Raw genomic sequence first — 21,509 nt, forward strand, 5'->3', positions numbered from 1 at the left:
CCTTTTATGACTAAAACCGTAATCTGGAACCATTCACTGTCCTTGGTTTTAGAATTCTATGTGCTTTCATAAGATATTTGCCTTTTTCATTTTAAACACAGTCCAATCTTATAGCTGCTAATTCAAACTGTTTAGGTAAAAGACATCTTTTCAGTTGGAAAACCAGTCAAAGTCCATTCATCCTTTCTATGATTATAAACAACCGGATTCAACTAATTCCCAGAAGCGGAGATTTGTAAATGTGTAGACATTTCTACTTCAATCCTTGTTCTCCCCACTTAGGGCGTTAAGTCCTTGAATGTTGAAGAGACTTCTCCCAAGTGACGTGGTACCAGGGTAGACGCCCGATGTGCTGACTTCTAATCAAGCTGTAACTGTGCTCTCCCTATAGAGCGCGCCAGTGAGGACTTAAGTCTCAGTTCTGGCTTCAGCTGTACCGACAGGCCAGAGCTACCTTCACTGAGTAAAGGTCACCACATCTTATTAAGATCAACCTATTAGCATTGCCCAGTTTGCATATATACAAAACAATATCCAGGTGAGCACAGACGTATGTGAATCACGTTTAGAATCAACACGGTATCATTGCCTGATTCGCGCACATGTCAGACCTACAGCTACACATGTATTAGTTGCGTTAGGATTCAACATATTAGGACTGCCTCGCTTACAGACTCATAAAAAACATAAAACTCTATATATGGGATGGGGGAGGTCATGTACACTGAACGAACGTATCTAGGATCAACATTTTAGGGCCCACCAATTTTGAAAACTTTGAACTTCTGCAGCCAGGTGACACTTCCTCTGTGACGTACTGGCCCTTCCACTGCTGGAGACTTGACTCTCTGATATCGCTCTGCCTCACTTGAGGCAATTACTGTACATCTAGCTGTAGGAAGCCTATAGACTGGAATGACAACCAAAGGTCTCCTATATCCACCCATTTAGAGATACATGTACATACAGACATATGTTGTATAGTTCACACACATGATCCAATCCACAGTGAGCGCCTACACAGCCACTAGGAAGAGAGAGAGCTGGTGATGACCATCCTTCTCCTGGGAAATAACGGACTGCGGCCCTCCTCTCTTATCCCAAGGAAATACATATGAAAGAAGAGGGAGTGGGTAATGAATGAATAGGAAGGTTTAATTTAGACAGATTGGATTATGTTATACTGTATAATCTCTTGCTACATTGCATCACTCTCTAATCAGTTGACTTGAAAAGTCTATACCTCTGGTTGGTTTCCAGTGGAATGACTGTATTGGATTGGCCAAAAAGTTCGTTCGGCTTTTGGGTACGATGTCACAGAAACACCCGGAAGAACTTTTTGGCCAACCCAATAGCACAGCCCAAGGCAGGTTTTGGACTTCTGTAGCACTGATGCCTATTAACTCAGGATTTGTCTAGTCTTGGGAATACCATTCTGCATTTTTAAAACCTCTTGCTCTATACAATCGATTTGGCTTCAATATTTTCAAAAAGGAACACATTTTTGAAACGCATGGTGTGCGGTGTGCATTTTCACTTACCTTTTCCGCCGACTGAGCGGTGCCAAAAAAAATGGGAATGAAGGCAAGCCAGACTATACATGTTGTGTACATGGTGAATCCAATGGGCTTGGCTTCATTAAAATTCTCTGGGACACCCCGAGTCTTGATGGCATACACAGTACATGTGACCATGAGAAGAATGCTATATCCCAAGGAGCAGATAATCTGGAGATCCGTAATGTCACATTTGAGAACTCCCCGGGCCTGCTCAGGGTTCATTGTCTTATGTTCATCATAGTCTACGATGATGTTGGGTGGGTCAACACCAAACCAAATGAAAACACCTAGAAGCTGAACTGATATTAAACTAGAAGTGATCGCCAGCTGTGATGTTGGGCTTATGAGTCTGGGAGCTGTCACTGACTTCTTGCCCTGTTCGAATATGCGATAAATCCGATTGGTTTTTGTCAAAAGGGCTGCATAACTGATGCACATACCCAAGCCCAAGAAAACTCTCCGGAAAGAACACACTGCCACGTCAGGTTTGGCTATCATCAGGAAAGTGATGATGTAGCAAAGAAAGATGCCCGTCAACAGGACATAGCTCAGTTCCCGCCCAGATGCCCGGACGATGGGAGTGTCATTGTAGCGGATGAAAGTGGCCATGACAAATATAGTGGCGATGATCCCCAACATGGCGAGGAAGACAGGGATGACGGCCCAGGGGGAGTGCCACTCCAGTTTGATGATGGGGATATCCTGGCAGCCGGTTCGGTTTTCATTGGGTCGCTGGTCGTAGGGGCAATGCTGGCATGTCATCTCATCAAACTGGTACTGGTAGCCATCGCAAGGCTCACAGGTCCAGCAGCAAGGAGTTCCCTTCTGTGTCTTCTTTCTTTGCCCAGGCTTGCATGGCAGTGTACACACTGACGGCGGGATCTCCCGGAGTCCTTTACCCCACTGCATGTCCTCTATCTGCAACAAGAAATAAGAAGGTGCAACAGGCAGATTAGTTAAGAGGAAAGGAAAAGAACAATAACAACAAACAGTAATGATAACAACATGTGAGACTTGACAAGGTAAAGTAACCCCCAGCTGTAGGAGCTACAACCAAGATTCAACTCCACACCATTTCACTGTAGCATCCTCAGTCTTCACCACTGTAGAGTGTGCCAAACATGCCGGATTGTAAGAATTCCCTGTGGTAGCTATTGGAAATACAGATTCCCTGTTCCCACCCTAGACCCCCCGTTCCCACCCTAGACCCCCCAAATAAGAATATCCTGAAAAGGAGCCTTTGGATCTTCATTTTCAACAAGTACTCAGAGGATTCTTAGGATTAGATAAAGTCAGAGACTACTGACATGCTCTCTACTGCCGCCTCCTGGGTAATAAGTGCAAATGTCCCAAATTAAGTTAAAAATCTTAAGTAACGTGAAAAGCTGTATTCATTTCCCTTATTAGATGCTTTTGTTTTTTTTAATTGTTTTTAAATTATTTTGGATGATATTGCAGTGCTAACCACCTTTTCTAAAATTCTGTAGGCATCACTGCCATTTTCATTGAGAAATTTTGAAGCAAGTGAACCTATTCTACTTATCACAGAGGAGTGATAAGGTTCATTATTGAAAGTTTTAATTGTAGTTAACGAAGCATTTGATAAGAAAGTAATATGGTCTGGAAACCTTTCAAGATGAGCCATGTACCTATTTGGAGATGAAATTTAAACTAAAACACTATATCCTAGAGGAGGATGAACGTGTGCTTTCTTAATTAGAATATTGGCTTTCTGGAAGGGAATTCATAATTAACAGTCTTCTGAGAAATAATGGCATCAGAAACAAAGAAGAACTTTATTACGGGGCTGATATCTCATCTTTTCCAGCACAGCATCTATTCTTTTTTTCCTGATATCAGTTCCTCACTTTTTCTTTTTTTCCTATGTACTTTCTGTGAGATGGGATTTACACGGAAACTCCAGGGGTGGCAAGCAAGACCCAGGCTGGGCCAATTAGGATAGTGCGTCGTTCTCAAGCTTGAGTCCACATTAGAATCACTTGGAGGGGTTTTTACAACCCAGCGTGCTGAACCCCACTCTCAGATTTTCTGATTCACTGGGACTAGGATGGGGCCCGAGAGTATATATTTCTAACAAAATCACAGATGGTGTTGCTGGAGATTCTCTAGCCATCACACTTTGTCAACCACTGATACATTCCAACCTCCTAGCCCCAGAGACTGGGTCAGGGATGGGGTCATTACAGAACGGCACAGCATTTAACTTCACGGCTTTTACAGAGATTACGTAGGATAAAAATCTTTGTTTCTGCTGGATTTGCAGGTTCCAGGATGTAAGGATGCTGGTGCTCATGGCTATAAAGAGGAAGTTATTTCTCAGAGGAAGAAGCCAATATCAAGGAAAGCAGAGTAGAGAATTGAAGAGAAAGATTACTGATAAGCCTGTTTAAGCTCCTGGTAACGGCTCCGCCTGAAGCAGGTTTTCCCTATATTGTGTCATTATGTGACTCAGTAAACTGCTATGCTGAAGTACTTTGAATTGCACTTCTTTTACTTGTAACCAAGGGTCCTGAAAAATATACCTACTAAATGAATAATTTTAGTATCTACGTGTTGCAAAAGATGTACTTAAAAAATACACGAATACATTCCAATGGACAAATCTGGCTGATACTCCCCATATCTAGTTAATCAAATTTTTAAGATATGTGAACAAAAATATAGGTTAGAAAGATACTGGAAAGTCTTAACTATTTTTATTGATTGATTGATTGATTGATTGATTTGGCTGTGTTTGGTCTTCGTTGCTGTGTGCGGGCTTTCTCTATGTTCGGGGAGTGGGGGCTACTCTGTTGTGGTGTGAGGCTTCTCACTGTGGTGGCTTCTCTTGTTGCAGAACACGGGCTCTACATGCGCAGGCTTCAGTAGTTGCAGCATGCGGGCTTCGGTAGTTGTGGCACACGGGCTCAGTAGTTGTGGCTCAGAGGCTTAGATGCTCCGCGGCATGTGGGATCTTCCCAGACCATGGATCAGAACCCGTGTCTCCTGAATTGGCAGGCGGATTCTTAACCACTGCACCACGAGGGAAGTCCCTGAGCCTTTTTTAAATGCATACTTTTAAGACATAAGGGGGGGAACTAATTTATTGCTCAGTGGAATTTGAATGCTCTGTTAAAACAGGATGCAGTGTATAGCAAGGTGTGATGATTCCATCAAAACTTGAATGAGAACTACATTCAACATCTGAATCAAATGTAGTTAACTCTGGGGAAAAGAACGGCTCAAGGATTAAACTTTATAAAATATTATAACCTTCTAGTGATTGAATTTAAACTTTAATCAGAGACCCAAGTATCTTTGGATGACTCCTATGAACTCATCTGCCTGAGCACAAAGCCCAAGTCAGCACTAATAAATCTAACCAGATATAAAACATAATCATTTCTTTCTCAACATCATCATTTTTGCACCAGTAGGTCATTGTCAGCCATTCCAAAGTCATAAAATTAAGGAAATAATTTGTAATAAGGGAGAAAAAGACATGCATTAACTTTATAAACGTCCAATTTCAAGAAGTTGGAACCTAAAACATTGCTATTATTAACACAAATGTTTCAAAATATCAAAGTAAAAGGCCCTACACATGGTTAGGAAGAAAGACTAACAAAAAAAACTTACAAATAAATATCATTAGCTAAACTTGAGATCGCCTGATTCCAACACGAGTGGGAACTAATATACCATATGATTAAACTTAAGCTATGGAATAGATGTAGGGCTCATACAAATATAAAAACAAATTATCATTATATGTAATATTTTACAGCCAATTTCATATGTTGCCAGCTTGCAATCCCCCCTCACCACAAATAAAATGGTCAGCAATGCTGAACAGCTTTTTTTCTCAACTTAACCAAATGTATACAACAGCTATAACCACAAACATTACATTGACTACTTAATTTGTTTTCAATTTTCATTTAAAGTAGATCTCAACTCAATTTAATTGTATATATTAAAGCAACAAAGTTGCTTCTTGCTCCAAATGAACAGAAGTCTAATTTACTTGCTTTGCCAACAAAAATCATTATTTATTGAAAATATTATTTATGTTCCATAAAGGTACCAACTAACCTTTAAGAGCTCCAGTAAGTGAGAATTTTGTTAAAGTGACACATATGATTTGTGTATATCTTTACTTATCCACACAAATTTAGTGCCTTGTTTCCTAAGAAGAAACAGCTGCAAATGACCACGGGCACCTATTTTTTTTAAAGAGGGTAACAATTTAGGGTTTTGAAAAATTAACTGTAATGTCAATTGACTTTGTCAAAAGGCTAGAAGGAATGCAAATTTCAAGTTTGTTCTAAACTCTGCAACAAAACTGTGTTTTATTTAGTTAGCTGGAAAGCCAAAGTTAAATTGCAGAAAGATGTAAAAAATTAATCAATAGAAATCTCAGTGAAAGTGTGTCAGGAGAAGGGGGACATCTCACGCCCGGTGCCCACAGCTGAACCCAACAGGAAGAAGATTCCTCTTCCTTGGAAGGACTCGACCAATGAAAAGCCATGAACCTTTTACTATTGCCCTCCAACTTCCTTTTCCCCTCTACAAAAGTGTTCTCCTTTCCTTGCTGTGAGGGGTCTTGCATGTGGCTTGCCACGGTTTCAGACCCGAACTGCAATTCTCTTGCTGATCTCAAGTAAACCCATCTTTGCTGGAGCAATATATGTCAGTCTATTTATTTCAGGTCAACAAAGATTAGGAAAAAGGCTAGGATGTTTACCATCGTCTTCTTTAGAAGACACAGTTCTAAATTCCCTGATAAGAATGCATTTTCTTCCTGGACATCCCAAGTTTATGGTTATTGGATACTGGATCAGCTCAGTACCTGGCTCATGGCAAAGGACTGTTGAGATCTCAGCCCTTGGCAAGAGAATACACCTGTAAAGCTAGTATCATCAATTAACACCATGCATGGCACATAGATTTTATGGATAAGTGAATCAATGGTTTAAAAAAGAGAAAAATAGGGAATTCTGGCCAATGAAAGCAAAAATAAGCCTTTTGTGGAGTCCTAGGAAAGCGTTCTCCACTCTTTAAAGTAGAGACACAAAGAAGAGAGATGCTGTCTTCAGCCTTTGATGTGTTGCAAATGTGATAGATGGAGCTGCAGCAGCCATTCTGCCACCACGAAGAGACAAGCTGAAGGAACAAAGCTGATATGCTGAGGATAGTAAAACAAAAACAGAATTTGTATCTTGGATGCTCTCAGAGTAACTTTCTAGGCTCAACATGGAGCCACTCCTGTATGGGGTGCCACGTCCGTAAGCCAAAACTAAGATAACTTTCACATTCCTGTGAACAAGCTTCACTGGATCAGAAATGCAGTACATCTACATCTACAGCCAATCTCCAAAGGCTAAGTCAACTCAGGGGCTTCTCACCCCAAAAAGGGTTGACTATGTGGGCCCAGCCCATCAGATAATTTTTATATGTCTTTTCCTTATTCTTTATCCTATGAGAGCTTTCAGCTTTCCACCCCATTTTGCAGTTCTCTGAAAGAAGACTGTCCACAAAATGTTAAATAAGGTGTGTCTGTACTGCCTAAATTGTCTTCTTTAATCATTTATTTTAACAGTGGCAATTTTTTTTTTTTTTTTTTTTTTTTTTTGCGGTACGCAGGCCTCTCACTGTTGTGGCCTCTCCCGCTGCGGAGCACAGGCTCCGGACGCGCAGGCTCAGTGGCCATGGCTCACGGGCCCAGCCGCTCCGCGGCATGTGGGATCTTCCCGGACCGGAGCACGAACCCGTGTCCCCTGCAACGGCAGGCGGACTCTCAACCACTGCGCCACCAGGGAAGCCCCAACAGCGGCATCATTTTGTCAACCAAATGAACCAACACCAGTACCACCCTACCCTGACCTGCGAACATGAAACAATAAACTTCCCTTGGTTAACCAATACCTCATGGGTAGCCCACTACTTGCAGTCAAACATTCTAACACACTCTTTCTTGTTTCTGCAGCTGGTACGTGAAGGCCTGAGACTACTGGACAGTTCGGCAATAATTCAAGTTCTTGCGTGGGTAGTAGAGAGTTCCAGGAGGAAAGGAAACTTGTGAATCACACGTGATCGGATACACTTGTCTTTGTCTCCTGAAAGCACTCCGAAAAGAGGGCGGTAAACACCTGGACTCAAAAAAATCAGCTGTGACTCCACTGCTTCAGGCTCAGACAGAATGAAAAAGGACCTGTCAGCTAAAGTTCTTTAGCACATGTGTTTGGCAAGGAAAAACTGGGGTCTGGCTCTAGCAGAGAAAGCTATTCCACCGGGGACGCGCAAACCTTATAATCACTGGAATTTTAAAATAAAACCCAATGAGTTGCTGTCTTACTGCCAAATGCAGGAATCAAACAGAGAGGGTTTTTATAAACACTGTTCAGTGCATCCATTTTTATCTAGAAGACATCTTCTCTCTGAAGGAAAACTGTGTCACTGCAGGGATATTTTCCCCAGTGAAGTTTCATTTGCATTTTCCAGCGCACACTCTGTAGAGCAAGCTGGCTGGTGCTTTTGTTGCATAATTCTTTGCAACAGCATCATTTTAACTTACTAAAACCTTAACAGAATGAGCTAATTTAACAAGAGCTTTCTTATTAAACACCATTTGTTCATTAAAATATATTTGTCCTGGCTAATTTATGAAAAAAATCTTTTCAGGAAAAATGCACAAGGATGCTGAATTTCTAATACTAGAAAAGAACCAGGTTTAGGTTCCGGTGGGGAGTGGGTAAGGTAGAATGGCTTTACAAGGAATTTTGTAGTATCTCAATGTCTTTTTTCTTTTTTCTTTTTTAAGCCTCAGCCCCGATTGTTTAATTTTAGGCAGCAGGACTGGACTATAAAACAGAATTTCGGGACTGCTATAAATGCACTTAATTCAAATTCTACTTATTCAAAATTTGGAATTATTTGTACAATTCATCGTGTTTAATATACTCTAGGAAGAAAGTACCATACACTTTCTTCATTAAAGCTGTATATAAAAGATTGTACATAAAAGAGTACATAATTGACTAGTTTTTAACTACGGTAGTCCCTGGGCACCCATGGAGGGATTTAGAGCTTCATCTCACTGTAAAGCACCTCGAGGTCCAAGATGTGGACAGCTCTGTACTGCTACTAAGACCTTTTTCTTTAAAAAATTTTTACTGAACTATAGTTACAACGTTGTGTTAATTTCTTCTGCACAGCAAAGCAACTCAGCTATATGTGTATATATATATATATTCTTTTTCATATTCTTTTCCATTATGGTTTGTCACAGGATATTGAATATACTTCCCTGTGCTGTACAGTAGGACCTTGTTGTTTATCCATTCTGTATATAAGAGTTTGCCTCTGCTAACCCCAAACTCCCATTCCTTCCCTCCCCTCCCCCCACCCCTTGGCAATCAGAAGTCCGTTCTCCGTGTGACTCGGTTTCCGTTTTATGGATATGTTCATTTGTGTCATATCTTAGGTTCCACACATAAGTGATTTCATATGGCATTTGTCTTTCTCTTTCTGACTTAATTCGCTTAGTATGCTAATCTCTAAGTCTATCCATGTTGCTGCAAATGGTATTATTTCATTATTTTTAATGCCTGAGTAATATTTCATTGGATATATATATATATATGTATATTTATATATATGTATGTATTGAATACACACACACACACCATCTTCTTTAGCCATTCCTTTGTTCATGGACATTTAGGTTGTTTCCATATCTTGGCTATTGTGAATAGTGCTGCTATGAACACAGGGGTGTATGTATCTTTTCCAATTATAGTTTTGTCTGGATATATGCCCAGGAGTGGGATTGCTGGATCATAAGGCAGCTCTATTTTTAGGTTTTTGAGGAACCCTCCATACTGTTTTCCATGGCGGCTGCACCAATTTACATTCCCACCAACAGTGTAGGAGGGCTCCCTTTTCTCCACACCCTCTCCAGCATTTGTTATTTGTATACTTTTTAATGATGGCCATATGACGGGTGTGAGGTGGAACCTCATTGTAGCTCTGATTTGCATTTCACTGATAATTAGCGATGTTGAGCATCTTTTCATGTGCCTCTTGGCCATCTGTACGTCTGCTCTGAATTAAGACCTGTTTTTGAATTATGCCAGCGGCTCCCAAACTTGACTGCACGTTTCAATCGCTTGGGGATCTTCTAAAAATTCCAAATAGGCAGCAGGGTGTTTGAAAGCTCCTCTGGTCATATGTAGACAAGTATGAGAAAGAATGAACTAAACTCTCTGAAGGGCTGGAATTTAGGAGAAAATATTTGCTTTGTTTAGAGAATCTATTGACTGCAGGCTTCTATTCTTGACCTTAGGATGCACTAGCTATCATTAAAAGTCCGAGAAGGTCACCTAAAATTCTCAGTTATACTCTTATGGTTTAATGGGAAAGTATGGCGCTGTAGTGGAATTATAAATTTTCACAGTTCAGGAAGGTCTCCGGACTTATATTTCATAATGTCATTGGCTAAACAACTTAAAATGCCTAGAAAGGCTCAGCCCATAAAGCAAACAACTGATGTGAGAGTAAAAGAGTGCTTCTCCTCAAAACAAAGTCTAAAGGAACACAAAATAAATTACATGTCCATGCAAATACATATTGAATTATACATCAAGAATAGACTTCATTAGTAGTTCTGCCAAAATGATCTGCATTTACTCTTTCTTTTTTTGTTTTGTTTATTTATTTATTTTTGGCTGTGTTGGGTCTTCGTTGCTGTGCACGGGCTTTCTCTAGTTGCGGCGAGGGGGGTCTACTCTTTGTTGAGGTGCACAGGCTTCTCATTGCGGTGGCTTCTCTTGTTGCGGAGCACAGGCCCTAGGCGCACAGGCTTCAGTAGCTGTGGCACGTGGGCTCAGTAGTTGTGGCTTGTGGGCTCTAGAGCACAGGCTCAGTAGTTGTGGCGCACGGGCTTAGTTGCTCCGTGGCATGTGGGATCTTCCTGGACCAGGGCTTGAACCCGTGTCCCCTGCATTGGCAGGCGGATTCTTAACCACTGCGCCACCAGGGAAGCCCTGCATTTACTATTTCAATGCTTGCGTTTTCCTTAAGTACAAGGGGAAAGGCGGGTGGTATTTATTAAATTTGCATAATTAAAAGCTCCCAGACCGATTGAACAGTTTGCCCCCAAAGTAATTCTACATTTCTTTCTTTATCACACCTTTTTCTATACCTCTAACTAAAAAAGGGTTATCTTTACTTGGCTTCAGATCTTCCTTTTATTTTTTTTTTAATTTTATTTTTTCCAGAAGGATCAGGACAGCCTTCTGGGGAACCTTCGAATTTTCACAATGTTGATGCTTTTTCAAAATTACCATATACTCAGTTGGCCAAACAATACATATCTGCTGACACCAGTTAGCTAACTCTTTCAGAAACAAAACTGCCAGAAGAGCCATCTCCTTATCATGTGCACGTTAACTACAAATCATCTCTTATCTAGTCCCCGCCTGGGGACACAGTTCCCTAAATGATGCTTACCGATCAAACATTAGGTATTTAATCTTGCTTGAATTATTAAAAACATTTGAAAGTAGTTTTTTAAAGCACGGATTTAAGAATAATTTACAATGTAAACGTATTCACATGGATGCCTCAAAAATACCTCAAATAAACTTGTTCAAAACTGAATTCACGATCTTCACCGTGAATTGGCAAACTATGGCCCCCAGTGCGCCAAATCCTGCCCACCACCTGATTTCATAAATAAAGTTTTCCTGGGACATCACCACACTGTTCATTTACATATTGCCTCTAGCCGATTTTAGGCTACATTGGTAGAACTGAGTAGTTGTGAATGCATGGCCCGCAAAACCTAACCTATTTACTATCTGGCCCTTTACAGAAAACACTGGCTGACTCACAGGCAATGACAAAGAAGGACAAAGCCCTAGCGCATGGCAGCTTTATCAATCCATAAACCAGAAGCTGTGTCATCGCTGACATCTTCCTTTCCTTTGGTCCCCGCCCCTTCCCCCCATATCTAAGTGACCAACAACTTGTGTTGGGTTTCCCTCTTGCAATCACTTACATGAATTATTTTATCCAGCAAACTATATATTAAGTAAGGTTACTGGGTGCTGGATCCCGTTTTAATTGTCGGGAGCAAAAGAGACAGAAACGAACGCCTTAGAGAAATGAATCCTCTTTTCTCACCTGTTATCACACCTCCTCTGCAAAAGCTTTCTATGAGGTTTCTTCACCTCTCTTTCCTGCTGGCCTTTCCCTAATCCCATCCTCTGCACCAGAGCCAGGAGGATGCTTCAGCATGGAGATGTGATCACGTCACCTTTTTTGCTTAATTCTTCAGTGGCTTCTTATTGCTCTTTAGCCTCCTAGCTGAGCATCGTCTCAAAGGGACACACACCAGGTGGCTTCTCTCTCCTGGCTCTATGAGTCCCAGGAAGCACCCTGCCCCACGGTGGCTTCTGTGCTGTAACTAGCTGTTCAATACCTCTTCCGCTTACCGGACACTTGCTCAGGATGCCCCACCCTCACTGGGTTGGTTCCTCCTTTTATAACCTCTAAAGGATCCCTCCGCAAAGAATTTAACACCATTTGTAATTATGCAGATATGTGACTCATGAAAATCTGTCTCCCAATTCCTCTGTAAACCCAGTGATTTCAGAGCTTCCATCCACTTTACTCAATGCTGGAAACCCAGAATCTGAGAGGGGAATCAAGAACACTGGCAGGTGAAAGAGGTGAGAAAAAAGACTGACCACTACTGTAGAAACGATTTTCCCCCGGCCAAAACTGGAGTTTAACTGTAAGTGGAGTCGATCAAAGGATCCATAAGGACTTACGTGAGTCTCATCTATTTGTTGGTCATTTAATACACATCTGAAGAATGGAAGTTTATATGTGGAATGTCCTTGGCATTTGGAGAGAAGAAAGGGAATTAAATCTGGAGCACCAAGTTGCTAGGTAGTGGAAACACGAACATAGCTAACACACCATGGGGAGTCAGAACAACCGCCTGCAGCCAAGGACAGAAGTGGATTTCAATAGGTCCCTGACCGCCCTCTGAACATTCTCCTCCGGTAAACTTAGCTACAGCTCAAAATAGAAAGAACACGAGCTAGGAAGTCAGCCTTTCCTGGGTTCAAAGACTGGCTTCGTCACCGCCAGACAGTATGACCCAAGGCGAGTCAACCATGTGAAGCGTGTTTCCCTAGCTTATTTGTTATGAATGACATGCATTGCGACAAAGGAGACAGCATGTGTAAGGTGTGTGTCTGAGACATCGTAAGTGCCTAATTATTAATTTTTACTGGAATATTTTATGCCTTCAGTGATCAACGTAAGTCTAATTAATCCAGGCAAAAACTTAAAGATGGCTATTGTCAGGCCTCCCCTCTCTCTTGAGCTCTGATTCTTCCAGCCACATATTATCAGCAACTAATGCTGTAGTGGCATTTCAGACTCTACATATCTAAAACTAGAAGTACCGCCTTCCTTCCCGTTTTCTAGATCTCTCCACCCACCCTCCAACCTGTCCTGCTATACCAGAGGAGTTAATAACACGAGCCTTGGACTCAGACAGACATGGGTTCAAATCCTAGCAGAGTGACACTGGCCAAGTCATTTTTTTTGTTTTTAAATTCTTATTGGCGTTGCTTTACAATTTTGCGTTAGTTTCTACTGTACAGCAAAGTGAATCATCCATACGTATACAATATCCCCTCTTTTTTGGATTTCCTTCCCATTTAGGTCACCACAGAGCACTGAGTAGAGTTCCTGCTGCTATACAGTAGATTCTCATTACGTATCTATTGTGTACATAGTATCAGTAGTGTATACACGTCAATCCCCATCTCCCGATTCATCCCATCCTCCCCTTTTCCCCTTGGTATCCAGACGTTTGTTCTCTACGTTTGTGTCTCTATTTCTGCTTTGTAAATAAGATCGACTCTACCAATTTTTTCAGATTCCAATATATGCATTAATATATGATATTTGTTTTTCTCTTTCTGACTTACTTCACTCTGTAGGACAGTCTCTAGGTCCATCCACATCTCTACAAATGACCCAATTTTGTTCCTTTTTATGCACGAGTGATATTCCATTGTATATATGTAGCACATCTTCTTTATCCATTCTTCTGTTGATGGACATTTAGGTTGTTTCCATGTCCTGGCTATTGTAAATAGGGCTGCAATGAACTTTGGGGTGCATGCGTCTTCTTGAATTATGGTTTTCTCTGGGTATATGCCAGCAGTGGGATTGCTGGGTCACATGGTAGCCAAGTCATTTAAGCTCTCTGAACCTTATTATTTTTTTTTTTTCAACTGTGAAATGCACATAGCAATGATTACCTCCTAGAATTGAAACCAAGCAGGACCCTGTGGGGCTTCTGGGCACAAAAGCCTTTCTGTGTCCCCTTCCCTGAGTTCCAAAGGGCAGATTCAAACCGTTGCTAATCAGGGAAGGTGGGGGCAGGGGGGGATGCAGAGACCAGGGAGGAACGGCCAAGAAACGATGGTGCAGCCTTGGGGCGGGGTCCTGGTCCCCCTTCAAGGGACACACATAACAATATCTTTGAGCTCTTCTGCAGAACTAAAATCCTCACCAAATGGAAGGTGTTAACTACCTGATGAAGCACTCTTCATATCAGAGAAGGTCACAGTTGGCCCCATCATCACCTGATGCCAGGTGCCCTTATCAACAACCCCGCCCCTTGACTATAATACTCCTCACAAACCCACCTCCCCGTTAGGACACACAGTTCTGAGGGCATTAGCCCACTGTGGCCCCCTTTGCCTGGCAAAACAATGAAGCTATTCTTTTCTACTTCACCCAAAACTCTGTCTCCAAGAATTAATTCGGTGTCGGGGTACAGAGGCCAGATTTGGCTTCAGAATTACTGAGAAAATGAATGTATGTGAAGCGTGTAGTCTGGCCCATAGTAAAAGCTTAATGAGTTTTATCTACTGCAATTATTATTAGTGACTGTACTGTCATCTTTGACGCCTCCTCCACCTTGCTCCCCTCAAAAAATAGCAAAGTTTGTTCCAATCTTCTCCATAAACCTCTTTCCTCTTTGTCCCCAAACATTGCTCTATTAAAGTTATCATTATCCTGTCCTCTCAGTTACTCTCTTTGCTGTCAGTCTTCCCTGTCGGTTCTTATTCCTCTCCTCTGCTTTATTTCTCTACATTGTTAAGTTACTATCCGAAATTAAACATCCGGGTGGTTACTTCTGTGTTCGGCTCCCTCCATGTGAAGAGATCACATTTACGTTGTTTCCTTATGTCCACCCTATGCCTGGAAGAGCGGCTCACAGATGCTATTCGTCATGAAGTTGCCCGGGTGGCTTCTTGGAAGGCGAATGTGGTTCTACTGCACCTTCATCAACCTCCAGCCCCACCCATACCCATCTTCCTTCTAGCAAAGGGCACTGCTTGCGCTTCCCTTCAATACCCTATGGTTCCCTATTTGCATTATTTAGTTTATACTCATCCTTTTAGCTGTCATGCTTTTCCCCTAATTCTGCAACCATTCAAATAACCCAAATCTTCTCTGAAGCCTCCAGGCTGGAAATGCCCTCTCCCTCTGTTGACATCTCTCAGCATTCTATCTGTGCTAGTCTCCTGCCTCTTCTGCTTCCACTGGGAAAACTGGGGCTATTATGTATTTGTTTAAATGCCCAACAGAGCCTAAAAGATGGAATGAAACTTGGACAAATTCTATTCCAAGAAAAGACATAAGGGGATACACCCTTAGGAGAAAATGCCTTCTTTTAGTGCCCGTGAATGCTCCTTATTCTTCCTTTTTGTTTGAGCCTCCCGACTCTGACTTGCTTAAATATGACAAACTATACAAGCAAGAACAACAGAAGTCCTCATATCTCTGCTACTAAATCTTCTTTTTTAATCCGTGCAGCCATTCATCTTAGGTTTGCACACTCCAGACAACTTGCAAATTGCTTTTCACCCACTCACCTGGGGTGAGTCATGCTCTCTGCCAGGTAAATGGGGAAGAATGCTGATCAGTTAGTTTACCCTCTGAGACAAGAAGAGCTTCTCATTTTCTGTTTTCTTTTCCCTCCTTTCTATTTTTCTATTCTCAGCCTCCGAATCTCTTGCTTCCCTTTGCTGAACTAGAGGATAGAAATTGTTTTCATACAGATTATTTAGCATCATTATCCCCCATTTCATTCTGATGGATACGAGCCCTGCAACATAATCTTCTGAACACAGAAAACCACACGGTTCAGTATCACGATGTCAGGGGAGCCACAGGGCATATTAGTTTATTAAAGACCCTGAGAAGTAATGCTATTAAGGAGAGATCATGCTTTGATTTAAGACAGTGCTTTCTAATTCTTTGGAGTTCAGAACAAATAATTCTTTCCCCTGTTGTAACGTTTATTATCTCAACATACTGCAGAATCTGTATCCCTCCAGTAACACTGTAGAAAACACTGACATTGGTTAACTAATATTTTGATTGGAATTCTAGCATTGCCTTTCAGATCTTTTCCCTTCTTGGACTAGTGTAACCTGTGGGGTCATGGAAAGTCAGAGAACACTAGTTCGGCTGTCAACTCTCAGAACACTAGCTGGATCGTCTTGGGCTTCTGTGCGGCTTAATTTTCTCGCCAGTAAAATGGAGTTGTCGGAGAATCAAATCTGATTGCATATATGAGAGTGTGTTAAAGACAGTGATATCCAATTAAAATAGGTATTTTAATTTCTTCCTTCTAACTTTCATTATAAGAAGCAGCTCTTACTTCATGCGGTTTTCAGGTTTCTCTTGGCCACTGCCTCCACGCCTTTGTTCATGCAGCCTCTTCTGACTGTCACACCCTCTCCCCTACTCAGGTTATCAACACTGAGCCAGACATGTCCTCCTTGTGAACACCTGGTGAGCCAAACTAAAAAGCTAACCTCTGGTTTATAGAGAAATGGGTTACTGCTCTCTACAGACTGAGCGTAAATCCGTAAGTCTCGTTTCAGAGCACATACTGTCCAGTGATGAGTTGGACAATCATCTCTTTCACAAACACCTCCAGGTTAATCCAAGGAAATAACTCAAACGGTTGGTTTAGCTGGCAGCTCAGAAGATGTGGTGGACGTGATATATTTGGTTAAGTGGTCCTTTGGTACCCTTCAAACAACATTTAATTAGGTAGCCACCTACTGCCCCTGGATTCTGTCCCATGCCCTAAGGAATTTTGCAGAAAGCTGTTGAGATGCATTTGTGTTGACATCTATATCCACAGGTATACAAACAAAATTAGGCTATTTAAGAAGTGGAATATGTATATGTATAACTGATTCACTCTGTTATAAAGCAGAAACTAACACACCATTATAAAGCAATTATACCCCAATAAAGATGTTAAAAAAAAAAAAGGAGTGGAGTCTACTGCCTTACGCATTTGGAAGTGCACAAAGCGAAGAGAGGAGTGGCCTCTCCAAACAGCACACGCTATGGAATGAATGCCTGTGTTTCCCCGCCCCCTCCAAATTCATATGCTGAAGTCTAATCCCAATTGTGATGGTGGGGAGAAGGGGCCTGTGGGAGGTGATTAGGTCTTAAGAGTGGAGCCCTCATGAGCAGGATTAATGCCCTTAGAAAGGGACTCCGGAGAACTCCCTCACCAATTAGGATACAGTGAAAACATGGCCATCTTATGAACCAGGTGGCAGGCTTCACCAGACACCGAATCTGCTGGTGTCTTGATTTTGGACTTTTGAGGTTCCAGAGCTGTGAGAAATCAATTTCTGTTGTAATAAGCCACACAGCCTATCGCATTGGGTAGTAACAGCCCGAATGGTCTAAGGCAGCCTATTTGTTTATTTTTACACTGAGAAGCTAGGTTATCTTAGGAAGGTGAGACAAATTAAGTGTTTATTTCATTCAGCTTATACTTCCAGGACCGCTGGAACACAAGGGAGATGAAAAGTGCTTTTTCATCAAGAAAAGTGCACACAGTCTACAGGGACTATGCTGGTCAGGAGGGACTTTTTATGCCAAGATTCTGAAGTAGATGTAGGTTGGCTTTCGTTACACCAACCTTCTCACATCCTCTTGTATTTCTCCCGTCTCATAATTCAAAGGCCATTTACTGAGCAGTTCCTGTGTTCCATGCACTACATTAAGCAATGGCTATACAGATAAGATAAACGATTATTTCCTTTCCCTCTAGAGGACCCTGGTGTCATGGTAGAAATATGCATGTAACCTCAGTAAAATGCAAGAGAATTCAAAATACAACTGTGGCCCAAATGGTCCTTAAGCTGTCTTTTCTAGAATATTGGAGCAGAGTCTCTGAGGGTGATTAAGTGTTCTTTAGTGAGAGTAGATGGGGAAAAAACATTCAGGAAGAGTGAGAAACTTAAGGAAATCCAAGAAAGCACGAAAGCACTTGATTCAAGGATGGCAATGAGGATGAGGGGCTGTAACTAGTTTAAGGTGAGTGCAAGGAAGGAATAAAGAAGATAACGTTAGAGATACAGGTAGGTGCCACTCATGGAATATCAGTTTGCTCATTTTTCATTCAACAACCATTTCTCGGCCACCCAATGTACCAAGTGATATTCATTAGGACACAACTGTTAAACGGGTTGGGTAAGACTTCTTCAAGGAGCTCAGAATTACTGGGACAGCTGAAGCAACATTACAACAAATTAATGAACTATATATTGTAACATGTGTCGAGCAGGAATGCAAATGCAAGGGCAACACCAGGGCATCTACTTTAAAAAGAAGATGAGAGAGGCAGAAAAGGTGACTTTTAAGCTGTGACCTGAACGGTGAGGAGACATGCATGGGAAGTAACAGGGCAGGTGCAAAGGCGCTGAGGCAGGGAAGACCTGGTGTGTTAGAACAGTGCTTCTCAAACTTGAATGTGCCAACAAATCCCCTGGACATCTTGTTAAAATGCAGATTCTGATTTAGTCAGCCTCGGGGGGGAGGGTGGACTTGAGATTCTGCATTTTTAACAAGCTCCCAGGTGATGATGCAGGTCTGGGGACCACATTTTAAGGGGAAAGTGTTGGAGGAACAAAATGTCAGAGGGTTTGTCCAGAGCTTTGTGGTGAGGGTGGAGAGGAAGAAATCCCATTGGGAAGGATACGGTTGGCAGCAGGCCTACAATTCACCTCCAACTTTATTTGGGGTGGGAGGAGGGTGAATGAGGGAGGACCTTCCAGAAATATAGAAGAAAGGTTGCTTGGTCAAATTTCCTTTTGCTGGGACTTCCCTGGTGGTCCAGTGGCTAAGACTCCATGCTCCTAATGCAGGGGACCCAGGTTCCATCCCTGGTCAGGGAACTAGATCCCTTATGCGGCAACTAAAGATCGCCCATGCAGCAGCAGAGATCCCGAGCGCCAACTGAGACCCGGTGCAGCCAAATAAATAAACAAATATTAAAAATAAATACAGAAAAACACAAATTTCCTTTTGCTAACAATAGACCTCCTGGTGGACAAACAAATGGTGTATCCTAGCTTGAGATTTGGTATCTATGGAATGCTTTAGTGGGATGTACCTAGTCTGTTGATTCCCAGAAGAACATCATGAAGCTGTGTACCTAAGTTAAAAATAATGATGCTTCAGGGCCAAAACAGTTCTTACTTTTGTACATAGACACATACATTACTTCAAGATTTAATTTATCACTCTGGGCCAAAGTGTGACCTTAGGCAAGAGAGGACCTGAGGAATAATATTGGTACTTCCAGACCTCTGCCGACTTTGCCTGTGTCTCACAGCTATTTGTAACTCTGAAATTAGGAGTAAAACCTGTGACTGGGTGTTAAGGACTCAACGGTGTCCTCCCCAAATTCATATGTTGAAGTTCTAACCCGGCCCTCACTCTCAGAGTGACTGTTTGGAGACAGAGACTTACAGGAGATTATTAAGGTCAAAAGAGGTCATAAGGGTGGGGCCCAAATCTGACAGGACCAGCATCCTTATAAGAAGTGAAGAGTCACCAGGAGTATGTGTTCAAAGAAGAAGGGCCATGTGAGGACACAGCAAGAAGTTGGCGTCCACAAGCCACGAAGGAGGGGGTCTCACCAGAGACCCTTTTGTTTTCATTTCTGAATACCGGGTCCGTATTTTTACTTCCAAAACCTCTTGAGACCTAAAACTTCACCAGAAAAAGTTGTATTTAGCTACAACCTATCAGAAAAGACTTTCATTTGTCAACAGTACAATTTTTATTATTGAACATTCACTCTATGCCAGGTATTGAATATACTCTATCCCTAAGCCTCATTAAAAATCATGCAAGGTAAGAATTATTCCCTGTACCCTGTGAATAAGGAAACTTTGGCTCAGGTACTTTTTTTTACATATTCATTTATTTATTTTGTTACTACTTATTTGGTTGTGCCAGGTCTTAGCTGCGGCAGGTGGGCTCCTCGGATCACGGTCTCCTTAGTTGTGGCACATGGGCTCCTTAATGGCATCTCAAGGGCTCCTTAGTTGCGGCTTGCCAGCTCCTTTAGTTGCAGCACGTGGGCTCCTTAGCTGTGGCATGTGAACTCTTAGTTGCGGCATGCATGTGGAATCTAGTTCCCTGACCAGCGATCGAACCCGGGCCCCCTGCAGTGGGAGTCTTAACCACTGCGCCACGGGGGAAGTGCCAGCCTCAGGTATTCAGTGTCTGAGTCCATAAACTTTCTGTTTACAACTTGGTGCCTTTCAGGCGACAAAAATAAGGGACTTTAAAAAAAAATGTATTTAGATACACATCTTCTAACAATTCAAGAGATGCATAATCACATACAATGAAAAGTTGGTCCCCTTTCCATTCTTGCCAACAACTTCCTGGAGGTAAACACTATTAGCAGTCTCTTGTACACGTTTTAGTGGATTTGTGAAAATATCTTCACTAATTGCATTGCTTAACGTTAATTTCCGCGCGCTGCGCGCGCGCGCGCGCGCGTGTGTGTGTTTCCAGGAGAGACGAGAGACAAAAAAAAAGACGACGAGCTCCAAGGGGTTCAAAAAATCATGCATTAAATATTGATCCTGCTTGTTTCTAAGCATCGTTCTCTTCCTCGCCCAGCTCTGTGGCACTCTGAGGTTATATGCAGGTACAAAAAGCTGCCCGATTTGGAAATGGCTGGCTTAAGGGAACACAGAGGAGCTTTGCATATTCATGCCCCTGTTCAGAATTCTTTTTAATATTACTAATTATAAATTATTTGAAGATTGTTAATGAGCTCAGGACTCTTATTGTTACAAAGTCTGTTTAATTTTGACTTTCGGTTGCTGCGTTCATGGGCAAAATTAAGTTTCTCAAGATAGCAAAGAGTTCTAGTCATTCTAACATGTGTTTACACACCCTCTCCTCTCCCTCTTTTCTTTCTCTTTGTCTCCCGTTTATGAATCTCTTCAGCCTGCAGCGGCCAGGCCACATCTACCCCTCTGCGCATCCTAGACACTGGTCACAGTGAATGTCTTCCTCAGACACAGCTCAGATTCTGTCATCTCCAGAAGGCACAAAGCAGTCCCAAACCTCCCCCTCTATAAACCCAGAGCATCTTGTTTCATCCTCCATTGTGGGATTATAACCAATATTTTCCTACGAGATTACTGTACATTCCTAAGGACCAGAATCCCATACTGTCTCTCAGAAAACCAACATAAAGTGGGTACAAAGGAAATACCTTGTGGTGGAAAAACTTGCAGGAGATTGTGGTTTCATATAACCCTGTGACCAAAAACATATTTTTCTTGTCATTAATTGTATGTTTTTAGGCCACTGAGGAGATGTTTCAGAACCTTTTTCTGAGCTGATAGATGAGGGTGGTGTCTGCCTTACAAGGTTACTAGAAAGATGAACCAGGATACATTAAAAGCACCCAAAACGTGGGAGGCGATGAAGACATGGTAATTCATTTCCTTTTTCTTCCTTCCACAATATGTTTTGTGAAGTGACAAATAATGTCATTCT

General features: G+C 41.9%; 1 protein-coding gene across 4 annotated transcripts in view; it reads right to left on the minus strand.

Annotated features, from left to right (window-relative positions):
* Positions 1–21,509, minus strand: part of GRM7 (glutamate metabotropic receptor 7) — an 817,821-nt gene that overhangs the window by 135,683 nt on the left and 660,629 nt on the right. For all 4 annotated transcript variants that reach the window (XR_009543110.1, XR_009543109.1, XM_060163876.1 and 1 more), the window contains exon 8: positions 1,542–2,477. Coding sequence is in view for 2 of the 4 variants with exons in the window: in XM_060163876.1 (XP_060019859.1) it covers positions 1,542–2,477 (936 nt within the window). In the remaining 2 variants the exon portion in view is untranslated. The remainder of the gene's footprint in view (positions 1–1,541; positions 2,478–21,509) is intronic.

The sequence above is a fragment of the Lagenorhynchus albirostris genome, chromosome 10, assembly GCF_949774975.1.
Source record: "Lagenorhynchus albirostris chromosome 10, mLagAlb1.1, whole genome shotgun sequence".
Classification (NCBI taxonomy): domain Eukaryota; kingdom Metazoa; phylum Chordata; class Mammalia; order Artiodactyla; family Delphinidae; genus Lagenorhynchus; species Lagenorhynchus albirostris.